General features: G+C 53.8%; 2 protein-coding genes across 2 annotated transcripts in view; both read left to right on the forward strand.

The window, feature by feature from the left end:
* The window catches only part of LOC127586655 (calmodulin-binding transcription activator 2-like), a 59529-nt gene extending 55358 nt beyond the window's left edge, over window positions 1-4171 (forward strand). The window contains 3 exon segments of the mRNA XM_052044770.1: window positions 505-698; window positions 1655-1729; window positions 2142-4171. Coding sequence (XP_051900730.1) covers window positions 505-698; window positions 1655-1729; window positions 2142-2205 — 333 coding nt within the window. The 3' untranslated portion in view covers window positions 2206-4171.
* Window positions 4172-6925: 2754 nt separating this feature from the next.
* spag7 (sperm associated antigen 7) lies at window positions 6926-20994 on the forward strand. The gene is given in 9 exon segments (XM_052044771.1): window positions 6926-6953; window positions 10163-10357; window positions 13960-14027; window positions 16695-16755; window positions 16758-16782; window positions 17539-17623; window positions 18511-18600; window positions 19338-19497; window positions 20759-20994. Coding segments are annotated over 9 exon segments (828 nt in total). The 3' UTR covers window positions 20875-20994.
* Window positions 20995-22973: the final 1979 nt, after the last annotated feature.

Below are 22973 nucleotides of genomic sequence, written 5' to 3' on the forward strand. Positions count from 1 at the left end.
GGTCAGAGGAACAAGGATACCTTCGGATACTGTGTTCACTCGGACAGGGTCAAGTGAGCAACTGCAGTCCGACCCTGTACAAAACCCTGTGTGGCTTGAGGGTGACGTTCTCCTGGGCTCAGGTTAGTTGACTGCTGGAGAGAGCCATCCCTCTGTGAGGGGTGAGCTGTGACCTAGTGCCGGGCATGGATGGCGGGTGGGGCAGAACTCCAGGAGGTGGTGGGAGACCTTGACCTGTGCTGAGAACAGAGAGCAGCAGGAAGGAGCTGTAGATAATGCCAAGGGTGAAAGATTCGCTCTGTCCAGGGACCGGTTCACTGGGCGACGGTACAAGGAAGGGTGTCTGCAGTAGGACAGTGACACTAGCTGTCCGTGCATCAGACAGTCACTGCCCCATCACAAGGTGAGTGTTACTGTGATACCCACCTGCTTTGTGGAAGCCGGAGAGGACACAGGCAAACAAAGCCACGCTCTAACTGTTGGCATGTGGTTGTGTTCCCACAGTACGCACTGTACAAGAAGATGACACAAGCTGCCATTCTGATCCAGAGCAAGTTTCGCAGCTACTACGAGCAGAAGAGGTTCCAGCAGAGCCGGCGGGCAGCCGTGCTGATCCAGCAGTATTACCGCAGCTACAAGGAGTACGAGAAGCTGAAGCAGGCCCATCGTGGCAGTGGGCCGCTGCAGCAGAAGATGAAGTGAGTGGGCACCGTGGGGTAGAGAGGCTGCAGGCGTGTCCCCCTCCCCCTGCCTCGTCCCCCACCTCATCACCCGCCCGCCTCGTCCCCCTGCCTTGTACTCCCACCACCCCCACCCTGTCCCCCTCGTCCCCCCCCCCCGCAGCAGAAGATGGTCAGTGGGCACCGTGGGGTAGAGGCTGCAGGCGTGTCCCCCACCTCATCACCGCCCGCCTTGTCCCCCCGCCTCGCACCCCCCCACCCCCACCCTGTCCCCCTCGTCCCCCCTCTGCAGCAGAAGATGAAATGAGTGTGGGCACTGTGGGGCAGAGAGGCTGCGGGTGTATCCCCCCACCACGTACCCCCACCTTGTTCCCACCCCATGCCCCCACCTCGTCCCACTCCCCCCCCCCCCCCCCCCCCCCCCCCCCCCCCCCCCCCCCCCCGTAGCAGAAGTTGAAGTGAATGTGGCACCGTGGGGTAGAGAGGCTGCGGGTGTGTCCCCCCCCACCTCGTCCCCTCCTCCCCGCCTCGCCCCCCACCCCCACCTCATCACCCGTTCGCCTCGTCTCCCCCGCCTGCCTCGTCCCCCTCTGCAGCGGAAGGTGAGGGTTCCGGCCAGTCCGCCTGCCTGCCCGTCTTTCAGGCTTATGTCTGGGAGCACGCAGTGTCTGTGGGCACATTGACGTGTTCCACGATCGGTGGGCCCCTTGGGATCACGTGGGTTGATTCCACGATCGGTGGGCCCTCGAGATCATGTGGGTCGATTCCGCAATCGGTGGGCGGGCCCCTTGGGATCACGTGGGTCAATAGTATTAATGTCACTTTAATTTGACATCGTACACGGTGTGTTTTGCTATAGTTCTTGATGTAGTTCTGAGTATGTATTTTTTGTCTCCCTTGTTGGAATGGTTGAATAAACTTTAGTATTGTTTCTGAACTAAAAGGCAGCACTGAATGACCTTTCGTCATTACAGGGCTTCCTTCCTCACCAAGAAACAGGACCAGGCTGCTCGCAAGATCATGAGGTTCCTGAGACGCTGCCGACACAGGTAGGGAGGGATGGCCTGGGGCAGGGGTCCGGCACACTGACCCTCACTGGAGGACGGGTGCCACAGACACACTGACCCTCACTGGGGGACGGGTCCCCCACACAAACACACACAGACACAGACACACACACACACACACTGACCTTCACTGGGGGACGGGTCACATGCTGACCCTCGCTGGGGGACGGGTCACACGCTGACCCTCGCTGGGGGACGGGTCACACACACACACACACACACACACACACACACACACACACTGACCCTCGCTGGGGGACGGGTCACACGCTGACCTCGCTGGGGGACGGGTCCCACACACACACACACTGACCCTCACTGGGGGATGGGTCCCACATACACTGACCCTCACTGGGGTAGGACCAGGCCTGTTTGATCTCTGTTTGTTTTGTAGAATGAAGGAGGTGAGACAGTCCCAGGAGCTTGAGGCTGTCCCGATCCATGGGCTGACCACGTAACTGGAGCTGTGGATCTCAGACCGATGGAACTGCCACGTGTGTGGGTGCGGCAGGTCTGCCTGGGCCCTGTCCGGAGGGAGACTATCGCTGCCTTCCTCAAATCAGCTCATCTGTTCCAAACCATCACACAGTGAATCACCTGGAGTCTCGAGTCCAGAGCGGTGCTGCTCACCACAGCCCGAGGGAGGCCCTCACCGCAGCCCAAGGGACCTCCTCACTGCGGCCCGAGGGAGCCGCTCACCGGCCCGAGGGATGCCCTCACCACATCACTGGGGGATGGTCCCACACACACACACACACACACACACACACACACACACACAGACCCTCACTGGGGGACAGTCGAGGGGTCAGAGAGTTGGCATCACCTAGGGAGGGGGTGGGGGAATGGGCATTAATTTTACTGTTTGATTTTGAGCCAATCAGGTGAAGATTAGGGGTGTGGGCCCCCCCCATCCAACTACCTCCAACCTCTCTGCACACACTCATCCACCTTTCCTACCTCCTTTCAGTCTCCCGCCTCCCCCACCCTCGACCCCTCCCATCCTCCTCCCCTTCCCCTCCCCCCACACTTGCCACCTGTCCCCCGCCCCCTCTCCGCCCTGCAGTGAGGGGTTGTGGTGGGGGTGGTCTGGTTCTGGGGGAGACGGGATGTGGGAGTGAGTGCCCACAGACTCCCTGCCCCAGGCACATCACCGAGCATCTCCTCACCGCCTGGCATCGACGGACGGTCTGTCTCCCGAGGGGTGTGGGGGGGGGGGGGGGGGAGCTGGGGGGGACAGTCAGCCCGTCTCCTGGGGGGCGGAACAGCCGGCCTGTCTCCGGGGGTGGGAGGGGCAGCCACCGTCCCGTCTCCAAACAAGCAGCACTTTGTAAATAGTCTTAATGTCATACGGCATTGAAACAGGCCCTTCTGCCCATCATGTCCATGCTGCCCATCAGTTGACCCGTGTGGGTGCAGGGCAGGGTCTGGGGGTCGTGCCTCTCGGGGAGGGAGGGGGGGGTTAACTTGCACTTTGACAGACCAGTCGGGCACAGTGCAGCTGTGGTGTTCCCTCTGCAGGAGCTGTCTCTGGGCACCACACTACAGAGGATGAGGGGCAGGGATCATCCCCTGCAACACCCCCCACCCCACCAAATCAGCCCAACGGCAGCACTGCCTGCACCTCAACACAGGATCACTGAGCACCCAAAGGTGCCCTTACACCCACTGAGCCACAGGCAGCTGAAGGTGGTTACTGCCTGGTCCCAAAAATAAGGTGAGGTAACGGAGGGTGGGGAGGAAGAGGTCGGGAGGTTGGGAGACAGATGGGCAGAGAGGGAGGGAGGGGAGCTGGGGCAGAGAGAGAGAAGTTGGGGGGGAGTGAGAGAGGGAGATTTGTGGGAGAGTGGAGGTGGACCCAGACCCCCAGCCCCCCCAACCACCGGACCCAGACACCCAGCCTCCCCGGACCCTGGGCTCCCAGACCCCCGGATCACTGGATGCCCGGCCTCCGGGCTCGGAACAGGGCCCAGGCTGCTGTGATTCTGTGTTGGGACATTGGGATCGAGGACATGAGCTGAGAGACATTCCCCGGGCTAGAAAGTCTGCAGATGTAAATACTGTTTGATTGCACTGACAGGTATCAGGGAGACACCCACCACTGTCCACCTTGGGCGTTGAGGCCGAGGCATGGTGGTTACCTCTATCATGGTTGCATTCATGCACAGACAGAGGGGGACAATGGGACGGGGAGCTGTGGTCAGTTCCTTGTGGATCTCCTGCAGACCCAGGAGTTGGGAATCACCTTTGTTGCTTCTCAGTGTGCACTGAAGATGTTGGCTGCCCCTGTCCTCCTGTCTGTGACTGTCACGAGTTCTTGGATTATTAATGTACAGGACTGCAACTGGCGATCCGCTGAGTCACTGACTCTGCCTGTGACACTACTGATCTACTTGTTTAAATGTTTCCTAAATTAAACTTCAGTACAAAACTTCTGCTCATTTCACTTACTTAAGAAAGATGTTCATCCCTGGAGTGCGAGGATATCACGCCTGTTACTGTTGCACTGGGAGACGCGGGAGTGTGAGCAGACAGGACGATGGAAGGCCACTCAGCCCATCAAGTTTATGCCAGTTTGACAGAGTGATCCCACCAGTCCTTACCTCCCTTGCTCTCACGTTCCCATCAACTGCCCTTGATCTTAGAGGTAACTTACAGCAGCTTTTTAACCAAACCACACGTCTTCGGGACGGGGGAGGGAACCGGAGTACCCGAGGGAAACCCATGCGGTCACAGGGAGAATGTGCAAACTCCACACAGACAGCGCCGGAGGTTGGAATCAAACCCAGGTCTCGAGCTGTGAGGTAGTGGCACTACCTGCTGCACCCTGTGCTGACCTGTAGAGGGAGCTTTTATTCTGCATTTCAATTTTTGTAAGTTATAAGAAATTTATAATATTGAACAATAAATAGTTAGAATAAAACACAGCTGTCCTCACCTCCCTGCCTGGAAGGCCTCCGGAGTGCCAGTGGACACTGGGTGCTCCCTCTCCAGAGACACCTGGGCACGGACATTTCTCGGAAGAGGGACAGGATTCGGCTCAGGCAGAGGGTTACCCTCTCGCTGCACCTATAAATGGGCACCTTGCCCAGGAGCAGTCTGACCCCCCCCCCCCCCCCCCCCCATCCCACACTGGGTTCCCAGAGATCAGGAGTGTGGGGCTGAAGTGAAAGCAGGAGTTGAGGGGCAGCCCCTTCAAATACTCAAACAGGGACTGCAACCTCTCACATTCTGCACGTGGATAGAACACTGACTCCCTGGGCTATAGAACGGGCAGGCAGGCTGGGAGTCTGTAGATATAAAAACGTTACACAGCATTGCTCTCTGCAACACTACTGCTGGCATGAAGGGGAAGGGTTCCTCCTGGGAGCTGCAGGAGCTCAGAGAGGGCAGGGGTTGTGAAACAGAAGGCTGCAGAGTGAAGCCAGGGGTCAGTGGAGAAAAACATTTCCCCAAATATTCAAAGCAACAACAAGTGTGTGCCAGAGTGTTGGTGAACTCACACTCAAAGGGAAATGTGGATGATCACATCACAGAGAGTGCCGCGCTGTGGAAGGCACGGTGAGGAGGGAGCACTGCGCTGTGGGAGGAGCGGTGAGGAGGGAGCACCGTGCTGCTAAGGGGCGGGGAGGAGGGAGCACTGTGCTGTGAGACGGGCAGCGAGGAGGGAGCACTGCACTGTGGGAGGCACGGTGAGGAGGGAGCGCCGCGCCGTGGGAGGGGCGGTGAGGAGGGAGCACCGTGCTGCGGGAGGGGCAGTGAGGAGGGAGCACCGCGCCGTGGGAGGGGCGGTGAGGAGGGAGCGCCGTGCCGCGGGAGGGGCGGTGAGGAGGGAGTGCCGCGCCGCGGGAGGGGCGGTGAGGAGGGAGTGCCGTGCTGTGGGAGGGCCGGTGAGGAGGGAGCACCACGCTGTGAGACGGGCAGCGAGGAGGGAGCACTGCACTGTGGAAGGCACGGTGAGGAGGGAGCACCGTGCTGCGGGAGGGGCGGTGAGGAGGGAGAACCGCGCCGTGGGAGGGGCGGTGAGGAGGGAGCACCGTGCTGCGGGAGGGGCGGTGAGGAGGGAGCGCCGCGCTGCGGGAGGGGCGATGAGGAGGGAGTGCCGCGCTGTGGGAGGGGTGGTGAGGGAGCACCACGCTCTGAGATGGGCAGCGAGGAGGGAGCACTGCACTGTGGAAGGCACGGTGAGGAGGGAGTGCCGCGCTGCGGGAGTGGCGGTGAGGAGGGAGAGCCGCGCTGCGGGAGTGGCGGTGAGGAGGGAGCGCCGCGCCGTGGGAGGGTCAGTGCCGAGCCAAACTGAGCCTGGACTTCTCAGTAAAACACTCAATCCGGTCATTAGCAGTGCAGTATTTGTGGTGTCCTGCTGTGTGCAGATTGGCTTCTACATTGACATTGAACAACCTGCGGGCAGAATAACCCCCACATGAAACTTCCTCCCAGAACTAATGGAAGATGATGTCCAGAGGAGCTGAAAGAGGTGAGGTATTTCAGTCTCAGTAAAGATGATAAGTTCCCAGATCCAAGGATCCTCATCCTGGGATTTAGGAGGCAGCCAGTGAGATAGTGGATTAGTGAGTTGTCATCTTCCAAAAATCCACAAGTTGAACGGTTTCCACAGGTTGGAGGGGAGCAAATGTAACCCCATTGTTTAAGAACTGAAGGAGTGAGCCTTCATGTCCCTTTGAAGAAAACTCTAGCAGATTTTTTGTAATTAGGAAGGGTGAATCAGTTGATGTGGGATATTTGGCTATGATCACTAGGACCACCTCTCAGATATCGATGGTGAAGTCCACCAGCATCATCTCTGGTCAGTTGAGACCTGGAGTGCACTGTTTCTCCAAACCCCTCCAGGCTCACTGGAAGTATCAGTGAACCAACATCAGTGTCCTCTCCCAAGCAAACACGCCCAACACTGAAGGTGTCATTACACTCCCTTGGCTCTGTTGTATGCCTGATACTGGACTTCTGACACAGACACTGAGCTCTGTTGGGGAAAAAAAATCACCAGGCAGATACAGGAAAAAATTGAAGGAAGTGCTCAAAGTGTCCTTGAAAGAGCACAGTAGCCCCACGAGTTCCTACAAATTCCCAGCCCTCACTGCACAACATAGAGAAGGAGCATTCAGGACGGTAGTGACAGAGTCCATGCGTGGGCAACATGTTCTTCCCATTGACTGCATGGGTTTCTCCCAGGTTACTCCCAAAGGTAGGTTTGTTTTCTAGACTAAATTACCTCTTAGTGTAGGGAAGTGGCAGAAGATTCAAGGAGGAATTGATTAGCACTTGAGAGAACATTGCAGTCCTAGCCGTAACCTGCATTAATTCCGTACCCCTCTGTGCTCATCCAAGTAACTACGAGGGTGCCTTTTAAATGTCACTGTTCCTGCCTCCACTACCTCGTCTGGCAGCTCATTCCAGATAACAACCACTCTTTGTGTGAAACATTTACCCCTTTAAACCTCCTTCCTCTCACCTTAAGAGGAAGATAGAGGAACAGATATGTAGGTAGATTATGGAAAGATATAAAGCAACAGGGCAGTTGTAGTTGGGCAACTAATTTCCCCAGAGGCTTAGACGGGACAGAATTTGTTAGGTGCATTCAGGAGGGTTTCTTGGCACAGTATGTATATAGTTCAACCAGGGAAGGGACCATACTAGACCTTGTATTGGGTAATGAGCCTGGCCAGGTAATCAGTGGGAGACCATTTTGGGAACAGTGATCATAATTCTGTAAGTTTTCAGATAGTTATGGATAAGGATGAGACTGGACTGTGGGGGAAAGTGCTAAACTGGGGAAAGGCTGATTACAACAGTGTAGGCAGGAGCTGGGGAGAGTAGACTGGGAGCAGCTGTTATTGGGTAAGTCCACACCCGACGTGTGGGAGTCATTTAAAGGCCAGCCGGTCAGAATTCAGGACCAACATGTTCCTGTGAGGAAGGACAAGGATGGCAAGGTTCAGGAACCTTGGATGATGAGAGATGTTGGAACTGTGGACAAGAAGGAAAAGGAAGCCTATGTAGGATTTAGAGAGCTCTATTTGGACAGGGCCTTTGAGGAATATCAAGGAAGCAGGAAAGAACTTAAATGGGAATTAGGAGGGTTAAAAGGCGCCACAAAATGTCGTCAAGTAGGATTAAGGAGAATACTGGTATTTAATATACATTAAAAACAAGGGAGAGGGTAGGACAAAGGAGGGGATTTCTGCCTGGAGCCAGAGGAAGTGGGTGAGATACTAAATGAGTGCTTCACATCGGTGTTCACCGAGGAGAAGGACATGGAGAACAGTGAGATCAGGGAGGGTTATGCTGATATTCTAGGGCATGTCGATATCAAGGAGGTGGTGGTTTTGGGTCTCTTGAAGAACATTAAGGTGGTTAAGTCCCGGGGCCTGATGGGGTCCATGCCAGGTTATTCAGGGAGGCAAGAGAGGAGATTGCTGGGACCTCGACAGAGATTTTTGTATCCTCCTTAGCCACAGGAGAGGTCCCAGAGGTCTGGAGAACAGACAGTGTTGTTCCTCTGTTCAAGAATGGCAACAGGGACAAACCAGGAAATTGTAGGCTGATGAGTCTTACATCAGTGGTAGGGAAATCGTTGGAGAAGGTTCTCAGGGATAGGATCTGCTCACATCTGGAAACGCATAGATTTATTAGGGACAGTCAGTATGGCTTTGTGCAGGCAGATCTTGTCTTACAAACGTGATTGAGTTTCTTGAGGAGGTGATGAAGATGATTGATGAGGGCAGGGCAGTGGATATTGTATACATGGACTTTAGTAAAGCTTTTAACAAGGTCCCTCATGGTCAACTGATCCAGAAGGCACATGGGATCCAAAATTGGTGGATTGGATTCAAAATTGGATTGGTCATGGAAGACAGAGGGGCGTAGTGGAGGGGTGTTATTCTGACTGGGGGTCCGTGACCAGTGGTGTTCCGCAGGGATCAGTGCTGGGACCTCTGTTGTTTGTGATGCATATCAATGATTTGGATAAAAACGTAGCTGGGCTGATTGATAAGTTTGTTGATGACACAAAAATTGGTGGAGCTGTGGAAAGTGAGGAAGGTTGTCAAAGGATTCAGCAGGATGTGGACCAGTTGGAAATGTGGGCGGAGAAATGGCAGCTGGAGTTTAATCCAGACAAATGTGAGGTGTTCCACTTTGGGAGGTCAAATGCAAGTGGAAGGTGTACAGAAATGGCAGGATCTTGAAGTACAAATCCATAGCCCCCAAAAAGTGGCAACTCAAGTAGAAAGGCTGGTGAAGAAGGCATACAAAATGCTTGTCTTCATTGGTTGGGGAGATGAGTATAAAATTCAGGAAGTCATGTTGCAGCTGTATAGAACATAATATAGCTGTATAATACAGGCTACCTTTGGAGTACTGTGTGCAGTTCTGGTCGCCCCATTACAGGAAGGATCTGGGGGCTTTGCAGAGGGTGCAGAAGAGGTTCACCAGGATGTTGCTTGAATTAGAGAGTATAAGGAGCTATAAGGAGAGGTTGGACAAACTTGGGTTGTTTTTTCTGGTGCGTTGGAGGGAAGGGAGGCTGAAGGGAGACCTGACAAAGGTTATAAGATTATGAGAGGCGTAGACAAAGTCTTTCTCCCTGGGTGGAAATGTCAAATACTTTAAGGTGACAGGGAGAAAAGTTTAAAGTAGATTTGAGGCATTAGGCCCTCTCCTAACTTTATATACCTCAATCATGTTACCTCTCAGCTTCCTTTGTGTAAACAGACCCAGCCTATCCAATCTCTCCTGATAACGCAAGCCCTCCAGTTTTGGAAAGTTACAACCAACGTATCCAATTCAATGGTTGTCTGTTTTAGAACTCTGAGGTGCTTCAGTTACCAATTTATCCATTTCCAGGTCAGCCAGGGTGGTTTTTGCAGTGACAAGTTTGTTGTACGAGGGGAGATGGGTCAGTCTGGGTCTACACTGCAGAGTTTAGAAGAATGAGAAGTGATTTCACCGATGCTGTAGCTTCCCCTGGCTGAGATGCGTTGTGCCAAAGGACATGTCTCCGTGCTATGAGACATCTAGGATCAGTGTCACCAAATAATGATTCTGGATTGAGATGAGAAAACATTTTTTCATCTGATAATGAATCTTTGGAATAAATATTTGAAAGTAAAATCAAGGAATTGAGGGTCATGGGGAACTGGCAGGGAAAGTCATTGAGGCCAGCGTAGATCAGCCATGGACATATTGAATGGTGGGATAGGCTTGAGGGGCGGAATGGCCTACTCCTCATACATTCTTGTGCTCTGATTGAAAGCGGCTTCATCCTCTCCTCCACCCCAGGCCTTCTCCATCATGGCTCTTCACCTGTGGAAACCCTCACCCCAGATCCTCCCCTCCCTTGGTGCAAACCTCCCCACCCCTTGCTCACCAGACCCCACAGGCTCCCGGTTACAGCCGCTCCTGCAAGTGTCGAATTAAAGTCGGCAGACACCACTGAGACGGCATCTCCTTTAAGGCGAGCTTGCCTTAAGAGGCGCAACTTCCGCTGCGGCTGCGGCTCCATGATGGCGGTATCTCCTGGGTTCAATCCTGAGCTCCATGGAGAAGCCGCCGACCGTCGGCGACCAGGAGACCGCCGCAAGGCGCGAGGTACCGGGCGGGGCACCGGGCGGGCACCGCGCTCCCCCGCCGCCCGCGGGCTGACGCGAGAACCGAACGGCCGCTGGTCGTGAGTCCCGCCCTCTCCGCCCGCTGTGATTGGTCATGGTGGGCGGGACTAGAGCCTAATTGGCGCGCTGATTGGATGAACGGGCTGCTAATCCGGTCTTCCCTATTTGACGATTGTTTCAGCTGGATGTCAACACCGCACCGAGGGGGCGGGGACATAGATTGATTTGTCAATTCGGCTGTCAATCAGTCACGCAGCCAGTCAGTGGTGGCTGGGTCCTGGGTTGGAGCCTCCCTGTGGCCTGGCAAGGAACGGCAGGAGTCAGGCCCTTCGGCCCCACCCCGTTCCATGCTACCCATCCACACTGATCCCATTTCCCAGCCCTCGGCCCGTCCCTTCTCTGCCTCCAACCCCCTCCCTTAGCAGTACATTCCAGAGTCCAACCCCCTCAGATGCCCCCAAACCTCCCAGTCCGCACCCTAGACCCACGCCCTCCGGTTTTAGACGCCTCTGCCATGGGGAAAAGGTTTCCTACCATCCACCTCTGTCAGGTGCTCCCTCAGCCTGCTCTGCTCCAAGAAAACACTCTCACCCTATCGTCTGGGTCCCAGGCAATGTCCTGGTGAATCCCCCCTGCCCCTCTCCTGTGTAGTCCATCCTTACTGTGGTAAGGCCACCAGAACTGTACCTACAAACATCTGCTGGAGCTTAGCAGCGTCTGTGGCAGGAAAGGAATTGTCCACTCTCAGTCCTGATGCAGGGTTTCGACCCCAAATGTCAACAGTTTCTCTCCTCCCACAGATGCTGCTCGACTCGCTGAGTTCCTCCAGCAGATTGTTTGTTGGACCAGAACTGTACGCAGTACTCCAGCTGTGGCCCAACCAACTGCAGTCAGGACTCTGGCAACATTTAACTAGTATTTGGGCAGGAACTTGAATCGCTATATCATAACAGCCTGCAGACCAAGTGGCTGGTCGGTGGGATTGGTATAGGCAGTACTTGGTGGTCAACATGGACTTGGTGGGCTAGAGGGCCTGTTTCTGTGCTGTGTGACTTAATGACCACCCCACTCCACCCAGCCCCACATCCCGATCCTCTTGCCTACTATTCCCAACCCGGGGCAATTCCAGAGGCACCAGAGAAAATGTTAAGGGAGTTTAGATAATCCTAGCAGGCAGAAAGGAATCTGTGGATCGGGTGCTGGCACAAAGTGATGGGCTGAAGGACCTCTGGCTCTGCTGTACACTCACTGGGATTCTACAATGAACCAGCTATTGCTCAGTGACACCCCCCCCCAAGAGCACACTCACAAGGTGAGTCAGTGAGACTGACTGACTAAAGGTGGGTTCAATGGCTGCTGTCAGCTGTTTGTGCACTCCCACTGGGGACGGGCTGGGTCACCAGCTGATGGTCCACAGTACTGCTGTAGTAGTGTTTCAGAGTGAATGGCGCGGCCCCAGGGAGTGTTGTTGAACAGAGAGACCTTAGGGTACATGTACATAGTTCCCTGAAACTGACAGCACAGGTAGACAGCGTGGGGAAGAAGGTGTACGGTATGCTTACCTTCATTGGCCGAATCACTGAGTGCAAGAGTTCGGTTGTCGTGTTAAAACTGGCCACACTTGGAGTATATTGTTCTGGTTGCCACACTGCAAGAAGGATGTGACTAAGCTGGAGAGGGTGCTGAAAAGATCCAAGTTGACGGGACTGGAGGGCTTGAATTATAAGGCGAAACTGGACAGGCTGGGGCTTTTTCACTGGAGCGAAGGAGGCTAAGGGGTGACATGATTGAGGTCTTTAACGTAATGAGAGGCATGGATAGGGTAGGTACAGAGTCTGTTTCCCACGGTAAGGGTGTCTCGAAATAAAGGCTGAGGTTTAAGGTGAGAGAGGAGGTTTAAAGGGAATCTGAGGGGTAAATGTTCACACAAAGAGTGGTTGGATGAGCTGCCAGAGAAGGAGGTGGAGGCAGGAACAGGAACAACATTTAAGAGGCACCTGGACAGGTAGTTGAATGATCAGGACATTGAGGGATATGGAGTTTTCAGTACGTGACAATAACAATACCAAGTGGGATTAGTGTAGATAGGCACGATGGTCAGCATAGACATAGTGGGCTGAAGGGCCTTTTACTGTGCTGAACAACTCCATGACTATGGGGACTCCATGAGAAGTATCTAGACGAGCACTGAATCACCAAGGCAAAGAAGGCTGTGGACCGAGTGCTGGGAAATGAGATTAGTGTAGATGGATGGCATGAACACTGTGGGCCAAAGGGCCTCTTTCAGTGCTGTATGATTCCATGAGGAAGTGCCAGTACTGTCACCAGTGAGGATGGACTTTAGTAAAGCTTTCAACAAGGTCCCTCCTGATAGGCTGATCTGGAAGATTAAAGCACAGGGGATCCATTGGATTCAAAGTTGGCCCGGCCGTGGAGGACAGAGGGCAGTGGTGGAGGGTGTTATTCTGACTGGAGCTCTGTGACCAGTGGCGTACCGCTGTGACCTCTGCTGTTTGTGATATATTCAGCGATTTGGATGAAAATGCAGGTGGGCTGATTAGTAAGTTTGCAGATGACACAAGAACTAGGGAGTTGTGGGTGGTGAGGAAGGTTGTCAAAGGATTCAGCAACATGTAGCCCAGTGGAAATGCGGGCAGGGAAGTGGCAGATGGAGTTTAATTCGGGCAAGTGTGATGTGTTGCTCTTTGGGAAGTCAAATGTTAGGGGAAAGTATATGATAGATGGCAGGCCCCTTGGGGACATTGATGTACAGAGGGATCTTGGGGTGCATAGTCTTCCAAAGCCCTCATCAGCCGGGGCATTGAGGATAAATCTTGGGAAGTCATGCTGCAGCTGTATCAAACTTCGGGTAGGCCGCATTTGGAGTGTTGTGTGCGTTTCTGGTCGCCGCATTACAGGAAGGGTGTGGAGGCTTTGAAGAGGGTGCAGAAGAGGTTCACCAGGATGTTGCCTGGAGTAGAGGGTATTAGTTGTAAGGAGCAGTTGGACAAACTTGGGTTGTTCTCTCTGGAGCAGCGGAGGCTGAGGGGAGACCTGATAGAGGTTTATAAATTATGAGAGGCATAGACAGTGTGGACAATTGGGTATCTTTTTCCCAGGGTAGAAATGTCAAATACTAGAGGGCGATTGCTTTCTCAGAGGGAAAAAGTTTAAAGGAGATGCATGAGGCAGGGTGTTTTTTACACAGTGGTGGGTACCTGGAAACACTGCCGGCGAGGTGGTGGAAGCAGATATGACAGCAAACGTTTACGAGGCATTTGGACAGACACAGGAACAGAAAGGGAGTGAGGGATAGAGGCCATATGCAGACAGGGCGCACGGTTTAAATTGGCATCATGGATGGCAGAGCCATATGGGCTTGAAGGGCCTGCTACTGTGCTGTACTATGTTCTATTGTGTGCCATATGCCCATGCAGATACTGGGGCGGGGGGGGGCAGGAGGTGTCCACAGTCCCTTGGAGATGTGGGTATGACTGGTGAACTACACTGTTCCAACAACTCTTCATGGCCTTCACTATCGAGCTGTTGACCGTGACCATGTTAAATTTGTTTTCTGCCTAGAGCAAGCAGCCAGATTAAAAAAGATGCAAGAAGAAGACAAGAAACAGAAAGCAGAATTCAGAAAGAGGGTGAGACTTTACAAGGAATTGGGGTGCTGTGTGTGTGTGTGTGTGTGTGTGTGTGTGTGTGTGTGTGTGTGTGTGTGTGTGTGTGTGTGTGAGGGTGCTGTGTGTGTGTGTGTGTGTACATATGTATTGGTATTGGTTTACTATTGTCACTTGTACCGAGGTACAGTGAAAAACTTGTCTTACAAACGGATGGTACAGGTCAATTCATTACACAGTGCAGTTACATCGAGTTAGTACAGAGTGCATTGATGTAGTACAGGTAAAAACAATAACAGTACAGAGTAAAGTGTCACAGCTACAGAGAAAGTGCAGTGCAATAAGGGTGCAAGGTCACAACAAGTTAGATCGTGAGGTCAGAGACCATCTTATTGTATAAGGGAACCATTCAATAGTCTTATCACAGTGGGGTAGAAGCTGTCCTAAGTCTGGTGGTACATGCCCTCAGGCTCCTGTATCTTCTACCTGATGGAAGAGGAGAGAAGAGAGAATGTCCCGGGTGGGTGGGGTCTTTGATTATGCTGGCTGCTTCACCAAGATAGCGAGAGGTAAAAAACAGAGTCCAAGGAGGGGAGGCTGGTGTCCGTGACGCGCTGGGCTGTGTCCACACTCTGCAGCTTCTTGGCGGTCCTGGGTGGAGCAGTTGCCGTCCCAAGCCGTGATACATCCAAAATAGGATGCTTTCTGTGGTGCATCGGTAAAAGTTGGTGAGAGTCAAAGGGGACAAACCAAATTTTTTTAGCCTCCTGAGGAGTAGAGGCGCTGTTGAGCTTTCTTGGCCGTGGCATCTACGTGATTTGACAAGGACAGGCTGTTGGTGATGTTCACTCCCAGGAACTTGAAGCTCTCAACCCTCTCGACCTCAGCACCATTGATGTAGACAGGTGCATGTACACCGCCCACTTTCCTGAAGTCAATGACCAGCTCTTTAGTTTTGTTGACATTGAGGCAAAGGTTGTTGTCATGACACCATTCCACTAAGCTCTCTATCTCCTTCCTGTACTCCGACTCACCGCTGTTTGAGATACGGCCTACAACGTGGTATCATCTGCAAACTTGTAGATGGAGTTAGAGCAGAATCTGGCCACACAGTCGTGAGTGTATAGGGAGTAGAGTAGAGGGCTGAGGAAGCAGCCTTGTGGGGCACCAGTGTTGAGAATAATCGTGCCGGAGGTATTGCTGCCTATCCTCACTGATTGCCGTCTGTTTGTTAGAAAGTCAAGCATTCTGGAAAATGTGTCCTATCATCCCGTCAGACACTCCCAGGGTCAGACACAGAGTGAAGCTCCCTCCACACCGTCCCATCACACACTCGGGGTCAGACACAGAGTGAAGCTCCGTCCACACCGTCCCATCACAGTCCTGGGGTCAGACACAGAGTGAAGCCTCTCTCAAAGATCCACTCTCTCCGGCACAGGCACATCCTTCCTTTAGTGTGGCGACCAAAACTGCATGCAGTACTCCGTGTGGCCTAACCAGTGTTTTGTAAAGTTTTAATATCCCAGCTTTTATACTCTGTGCCCAACTGATGAAGGCAAGTATACCATACACCTGCTTCACCACCTTATCTACCTGTGTTGCCACTTTCTGGAACTATGGACTTAAACCCCAAGGTCACTCTGTTCATCAACATTCCTCAGAGCCCAAACATTTACAGTATAACGCCCTACCCCTCTGTTTTGTCTTGGCAGGTTACAGCTGACCTATGGTGATGCCCTTCCAAAGAGCCACAACTAGTGCACTAAGTGGTCCTAGATCCCCTGGCCAGCCTGGGGTGGTGTGGTCCTAGATCCCCTGAGGTGGTGTGGTCCTAGATCCCCTGAGGTGGTGTGGTCCTAGATCCCCTGGGGTGGTGTGGTTCTAGCTCCCCTGGCCAGCGTACCTTCTCCAACGCGGGGACCCTCTCACACCTCTCTGACGCTGCAGCTGGAATCGTTGCTGGTGCCTGTCACGGTTTAAACTGACAACGGAAGGAATTACCTTAGCCCATGACAACTGAGGCCCGTGTAATGGCAGTGACTGAGCCTGTTGGCCCATGGGCCAGTTTTGCAGCCTCAGAAACGTATGGGAAGGTTGTACTTTGTTCTGAGAACTGAAAGCTCAGTATCCCTGCCCTGGATAAGGAACTCTGCATGGGCCAGACCTTCCTGCCCATCATATCCCCAAAGGGGTTATTTCATTCCCGGAAAGGTCCTCCATCACACCCTCTCCCCTAGCCCTAAGTTTTGGTGGAGGCAAGGTCAGGGACCAATCTGGTTTCCCAGGGGCTTTTCCTTCTGTCCCCAGTATTGGAGAGGATAGATTTGCTGGGGATGTCGGACCACCCCACCCTGGGGGAATCTAGGACCACCCCACCCCGAGGGATGTAGGACCACCCCACCCAGGCTGGCCAGGGGACCTATGAATGTGCAACTGCCTACCCCTCCAGGGTTATGTCTGTGCCTGAGTGTCCCTGGACAGGGAGCACACTATGGTCCACTGTTTGTTCCAGGCCTCCCAGAACAGGAGCTAGAGTGCAGCCCAGCCGCAGAGCACATTGGTTTAATCTGTCTGTTGTTGCCTTCAACACAACCTTCACACACGGAAAATGGGCATAAGGACCTTGAAACAAAGGGACTGGGTACAGAGCAAAGCTCCCTGTACGATGCTATGTTTGATCTACTCCAACAGATGGAGAAACTGATCTCGGATTTTATCCAGAGCAGTACGCAGAAGAGGAAGAAGTTTGATCCATGAACAAGCTGGAGAGAAGCATCCTGTAAGTGTGGTCTGTGAGCTGGAATCCCTGGGGATGGGGCACGTCCCTCAACACCTCCTTCGTCTGCTACACAGCTCCGTCACTGTAACTGTGCCTGGGCCCCAACTCTGGAACTTGCTTCCTCACCCTCTCCACACCACTCTCCTGCTGTTAGGCGTTCCTTAAATCCTCTCTCTGATCCAGCCTGTATATCCTCTCAAAAATATCCTGGAGCAGCTTTGTGTCAGATCTTGTTTGACCATGCTCTGGTGAAGTGCCTTGGGGGCACTTTACTGCACGAAAAGGACACAATTAAAAATTATAACTAACTTGTTCCCTGATAGTGAATTAGTTGTCGGTGCTCCCTTACACTGCCTGCTTCCCCTCTCTACCCCCTGTGCTCCCCTCATCTTCCTCTCCAGATTAGACCTGTCTTCATTGTCTCTTCCCAGTGCTCCCCCCCCCTCCGTCTCCCTCTCCCTCTCCCTCTCCCTCAGCCCCCAGTCCCTCTGCCCCTCCCTTGGCTCCTTCTGTCCTCCCTCTGTCCCCCCCTCCCTCTCTCTCAGCCCCCACCCCCTCTCCCCTCCCTTGGCCCCCTCTGTCTCCCTCAGCCCACCCCTTTCCCCTGTGCCCTACACTCCCTACAAATCCCAGTTCCTTCTTCCCCTCCTACCCCTGTGTCTCTTCCCCCCCCAACTCTCCCTCTGCACTAACATCTACCCCTGTCCTCGGCTGAGCTGCCCCTCACTGACCCTGTGTCTGTTCCCCTGTGTCCAGGCACGACGTGGTTGAGGTGGCAGGGCTGACCTCGTTCTCATTTGGAGAAGATGATGAGAGTAGATACGTGATGATCTTCAAGAAGGTGAGAGGGGTGGGGTGGCTGGGGGAGATGGGAGCAAGCTGTTGGGGGTAACGGCTACGATGGGGGGCACAGGTGGGGTAAGAGCAGGGTCGGGGTGTTTAGGGTGCGTGAGAAGATTGGGGTCAGTGGCTGTGGGACCCATCCATGGTCTTGCCCCCTGCTTTATTCTTTCTCTCATCCCAACAAGTGTGAGGTGATCAAACGGGGTGGGGACATAAATGGTAGGGTGCTGAGGAGTGTTGATGGGGTCCAAGACCATCGCTCCCTGGAAGTGGCCACCCAGTAGATAGGTGGTGAAGAGGAAATGTGGCATGTTTGCCTTGTAGGTTGGGGCATTGAGTATAAAGTTGGGACATTATGTTGCAACTTTACAAAACACTGGTTAGGCCACACTTGGAGTACTGTGTGCAGTTCTGGTCGACACGCCGTAGGAAGGATGTGGTTGTGCTGGAGAGAGTGCGGGGAGATTCACCAGGATGCTTTCATGGACCGTTCAGAAATCTGATGCGGTGGGGAAGGAGCTGTTCACTGAGTGTGGGTCTTCAGGCTCCTGTACCTCCTCCCCGATGGTAGTAACGAGAAGAGGGCATGTCCCGGATGGTGAGGGTCCTTAGTGATGGATGCTGCCTTCTTGAGACACCTCCTCTTGAAGATGTCCTCAATGGTGGGGAGGGTTTTGCCCGTGATGGAGCTGGCTGAGTCTACACTGCTCTGCAGAGTGTTTGATAGCTGGAACTCGCTGCCAGAGGAAAATAGGATTGGTGTAGGTTGGAAAACTGTCAGCATGATCGTGGTGGGCCGAAGGGCCTGTTTACCTGCTTTACAATTCTCTGACTCTTTCCCTCCCCACCCCCCCACTCTCCCTCCCTCTCTTCCCCCCCCACTAGGAGTTTGCTCCATCAGATGAAGAGTTGGAGGCATATCGCAGCGGAGAGGAGTGGGACCCTCAGAGAGCTGAGGAGAGGAAGCGCAGCAAGGTAGTGTTGCCTAGGAGCTGAGGTGAGGGGTCCCACTGCCCACCCTGCCCCTCGTTGCCCATGGTTCTCAAACGAAGCATTTCCACAGTGCAGTTAACTTCATCCCTTGAACCTGTTGCTGTTAATAACTGATGAGATAAGATGTCTTTATTAGTCACATGTACATTGAACACACAGTGAAATGCATCTTTTGCGCTGAGTGTTTCTGGGGGCAGTCCGCAAGTGTTGCCGACATTTCCGGCGCCAACATAGCATGCCCACAACTTCCTAACCTGTACATCTTTGGAATGTGGGAGGAAACCGGAGCACCTGGAGGAAACCCACACAGACACGGGGAGAACATACAAACTCCTTACAGACAGTGGCTGGAATTGAACCTGGGTCGCTGGCACTGTATAGCATCACGCTAACCGCTACACCACCGTGCCTGGTTTAGCTGGAACCAACTGTGTGGGGAAATCCCTCTGCTCTCTCCAAGGGGCTCGTCTTGTCCCTCCTACCTGCTCTCCAATGGAGACTTGTTCTGCCTTACCATCTTCCCTCTGTAACCACGGTCTGGGTAGGAACTGTCCAGTTACCCTGGTCTCTCTGGACTTTGGGGGTGAGGGGGGGCGATGTCTCTCTCCCCAGCCATTTAAACATCACCCCCTCCCACTGCCACTGACGAGAAGATGTGAGGGAGGGGTGGAGTTAGGGGCTTGTTCCAGCCACTCATGACTCTGTTTTCTCTCCTCCAGGAGTTGGCGCAGAAGGAGGCCGAGGAAGCTGCAAAGCACGGGCCCATGCAGGAACCCTGCCCCAACACCAACTATAAACAGAAATACAGCCATTTAATCGGCACTGTGGCAGCCAAAGAGGGGGCTCACACCCTGCAAGCAAACAAGGCGTACGGTTGTGGTACGTGAGAGGGCACACTGGCACGGCTTCACACTGCGCGGAGAACTGTATCCTGACACTGACACATTGGAGCCTCACTTTCCAGGTGTTGACCTGTGCAGCGGGCAGTGCTGCTGCCTCACAGCTCCAGAGACCCGGGTTCAATCCCGGCCTCGGATGCTGTCTGTGTGGAGTTTGCACATTCTCCCTGTGACCGTGTGGGTTTCCCCCAGGTGCTTCCGTTTTCCTCCCACATCCCAAAGACGTGTGGGTCGACGGGTTAATTGTCTGCTGTAAATTGCCCCCAGTGTGTGGGTGAGGGGTGGAATCTGGGGGAGTCGATGGGAGGGTGGGGAGAATAAAATTAGTGCAGGATTGGTGTAAATGGGATCCTGACGGCTGGTGTGGAGTCGATGGGCTGAAGGGCCTGTTCCATGCTGTGTGACTCAGTGACCATGTCATTCTCTGCACATCCCATGATTACATTCAGGCAGTGTTTCACTCCGAGCATCTGGTCTACATTCCCCTCCATTCCTCCAAGATCACCACTCCGTCAGTTTGGTGATGTGCCTTCAGCTGCCAAGGTGCTAAGCTCTGTAAGGTCCCTCCCCAAACCTCGGTCCTGGAGCAGAGCTTGTGGGTTTAGTTCCCACTGGAGCCGGATGTAGTGCGGTGCTGGTCCTGGGGCAGCTCATACAGAAGGAGGTGACGGGCTGTGTTAAGCCCAGGACCTTTTTATTGTCTCAGCTCATCCACCCGAGTGACCTCACTGGGTCTGCCTTCTCCCCCGTGCCCAGCATCCAGTACTTATTGTTTCACCAAGTCACAGAAGCAGGTTACCTGGCTGCAGTCACTGCACTGCTGGTGAGAGATGGCCGTGTTTCTAGTAATGCAGCAGAGAGTGCCTGCACCTTGTTGATCCTGAATGACCTTGGGACATCCTGAAGAGGTGAAAAAACCTCGGGCAATGCAAGTGGTTGTTGATCTTACCTCTCAGTCCTGGAAGCCCGGCCCTGTCGTGTTTACAAAACTGCACCAAGGTTATTTCTGTCTCCAAGCTGGGGCTGTGAGCAGTGCTGGTTATTGTAGTGAAGGTCATCCATCCACCCTACGTCGGTGCCTGGCTGTGTGTTGGCTACCGACTTCATGCTCCTCCCAAGGTGAAACCTCCTCCCGTTCCCAGCGCAACTTCCCAGTGAATCCGATCCACAGTGTTCTCAGAGAACTGACCTGCATGTGGATAAACCACGGGCGCTGCCTCACTTCTGCTCTCCTCCCCCAGTACCCACAGCCAACAAGAGGGACACGCGGTCCATCGAAGAGGCGATGAACGAGATCAGAGCCAAGAAGAAGATGAAGGTGTCGGACGAGGGGACAGGCGGATCCAGTGGACAGTGACGGCTTCTGCCATCCTCCCCCGTCGCACAGAGCGAGTCTCCTGGCGAGGTCCCGAGGCTTGGGTCAGGGCAAGGCCCCTGTTCCTTGCTGTTAGAAGCATGCTTTGATCCCAGGGCTTTGGTTGGGGGCGGGGGGGGGGGGGGGGGGCGGGTTCCTGTGGGAAATGGGTTGACGGGGTCAGGTGGCGGGGGTGGGATATGTCAGTGAGGGCGGAGGGATTTGAGCTGGGTGGTAGATGGATGTGGGGAGGACAGTTTGGAGGGGTGGTGGAGATCCCAGGCCACAGTTTGATGATCCTGCGTGCTCTATTATCAGGACTTTTTACCTTGGCCGAGTCACTGGGGCACAGGCATCCCCATAGGTACCTGTGTAGGTGAGTGCCGCTGCGGTCCTTGTCACAGTGAGGCACCAGGCGAGCTGTAACAGGCTGCCTGCTAATTGAGCATATGCAGGGCTCTGCGTGACTGGGTCCTGACCAGAAGGAGACACTTTAGCTGCTTTGATGGGCTGACAGCTGTGGCTCTCAAATTTCTGCCTCCCTGTGCCCGGTGCTGCTGGTTCCATCGCTGCCCTGGCCTCTGCACACACTGCCCCTGCCTGTGTAACTCCACCTGCTGCAGGTTGTGCTGAGAGAGCAGAGTCCAGGGTTAGGGATGGGATGGAGGTGGAGGGTGGGTTTCATGCAAAGGCTTCCTGGGCAGGGCAAAGCCTGCTATTCCTTCCCCTGCCCCACCTCACCTGTCCTCCCCCCACCCTCCGCCTCCCCTCTCTGTGCCCTCACACCCTCTCTAGTACTTCACCCTCCCTCGGCTTCCTTTCTGTAGCTCAGGCAACGTTCTCCCTGCTGGGACACTAACATCCACCTGTTTTGCCTTGTTTATCTTTTATCTGCAATGTCTGAATGTAAATTATCTGGTGAGATGCTTGATAAAGTAGTTGCTGAAATCCTTTTATCCTTTGGCAAATAAACATACAGTTCTAACCATTCTGTCAGCTTGCAATGATCTATTACTGCTGGAACTGACCACACGGACACCCGGTAAGGCCATACTTATTGTTCCCTGATCCCAGGTGGGTGCGTGTGGTGAAGGTGTTCCCAGACTTCTGCTTGGGAGAGTTTGTCAAGTCAAGTCGAGCTTATTGTCATGTGCACAAGTACGGTAAGGTACAGGTACAGTGAAAAGCTTGCTTGCAACAGCATCACAGGCACATAGGTACAGACAACTCACAGAAATTAAACTATATGTAAAATGATACCATACAGTGGGAAAAGAAAACTCATGGTAGTGCAAGAGGTGGTCCGTAGTGCTCCGTTGCTGACGTAGGGTTAGGGCTGTGCAGGTTGGTTCAAGAACCTGGTGGCTGTAGGGAAGTAGCTGTTCCTGAACCTGGTGGTGTGGGGACTTCAGGCTTCTGTACCTGCTGCCCGATGGGAGCTGTGAGAAGCACGGCCTGGATGGTGGGGATCCTTGAGAGATGCTGCCTTTTTGAGGCAGCGCCTCCTGTAGATGCTGTCAGTGGTGGGGAGGGCTGTGACTGTGATGGACTGGGCTGTGTCCACTGCTCTCTGTGTGTTAGAATTGTGATCCTGCGACTGTAGCAGAGATGGTGTTTGGAGGAGTTATTGGGGTAGCCTGGATGATGCACTGTGCTGACAGTTTGAGGTGACTGTCAGTCAGGCAGGCTGCTTTGTCCTGGATGGTGCCAGGCATTTCCAGTGTTGGTGGAGCTGGGTTGGTGATACAAGTGGAGGCTGTCGCAGTGGTGGAGAGCACTGATAACGGGTGTGATTAATATCATGTGGACGACTTTGCAAAGGCATTTTGCAAATCGATTGGGGCGTTGAGTATAAAAGTTGATAAGTCATGTTGCAGCTACATGAAACTTTGGGCCACACGGATACTGTGTGCAGTTCTAGTTGAGTAAGGTGGGGAAGCTTTGGAGACGGTGCAGAAGAGGTACAATTACGGCACTTGGATAGGGAAGGTGTAGAGGGATTCAGACCTAATGCAGGCAAATGGGATTAGCATGGACAAGATGGGCCAAAGGGCCTCTTTCTGTGCTGTATGTGTCAGTGATTCTAACATAAGGAACAGGAG

The sequence above is a fragment of the Pristis pectinata genome, chromosome 37 (genome assembly GCF_009764475.1).
Source record: "Pristis pectinata isolate sPriPec2 chromosome 37, sPriPec2.1.pri, whole genome shotgun sequence".
NCBI classification, from domain to species: domain Eukaryota; kingdom Metazoa; phylum Chordata; class Chondrichthyes; order Rhinopristiformes; family Pristidae; genus Pristis; species Pristis pectinata.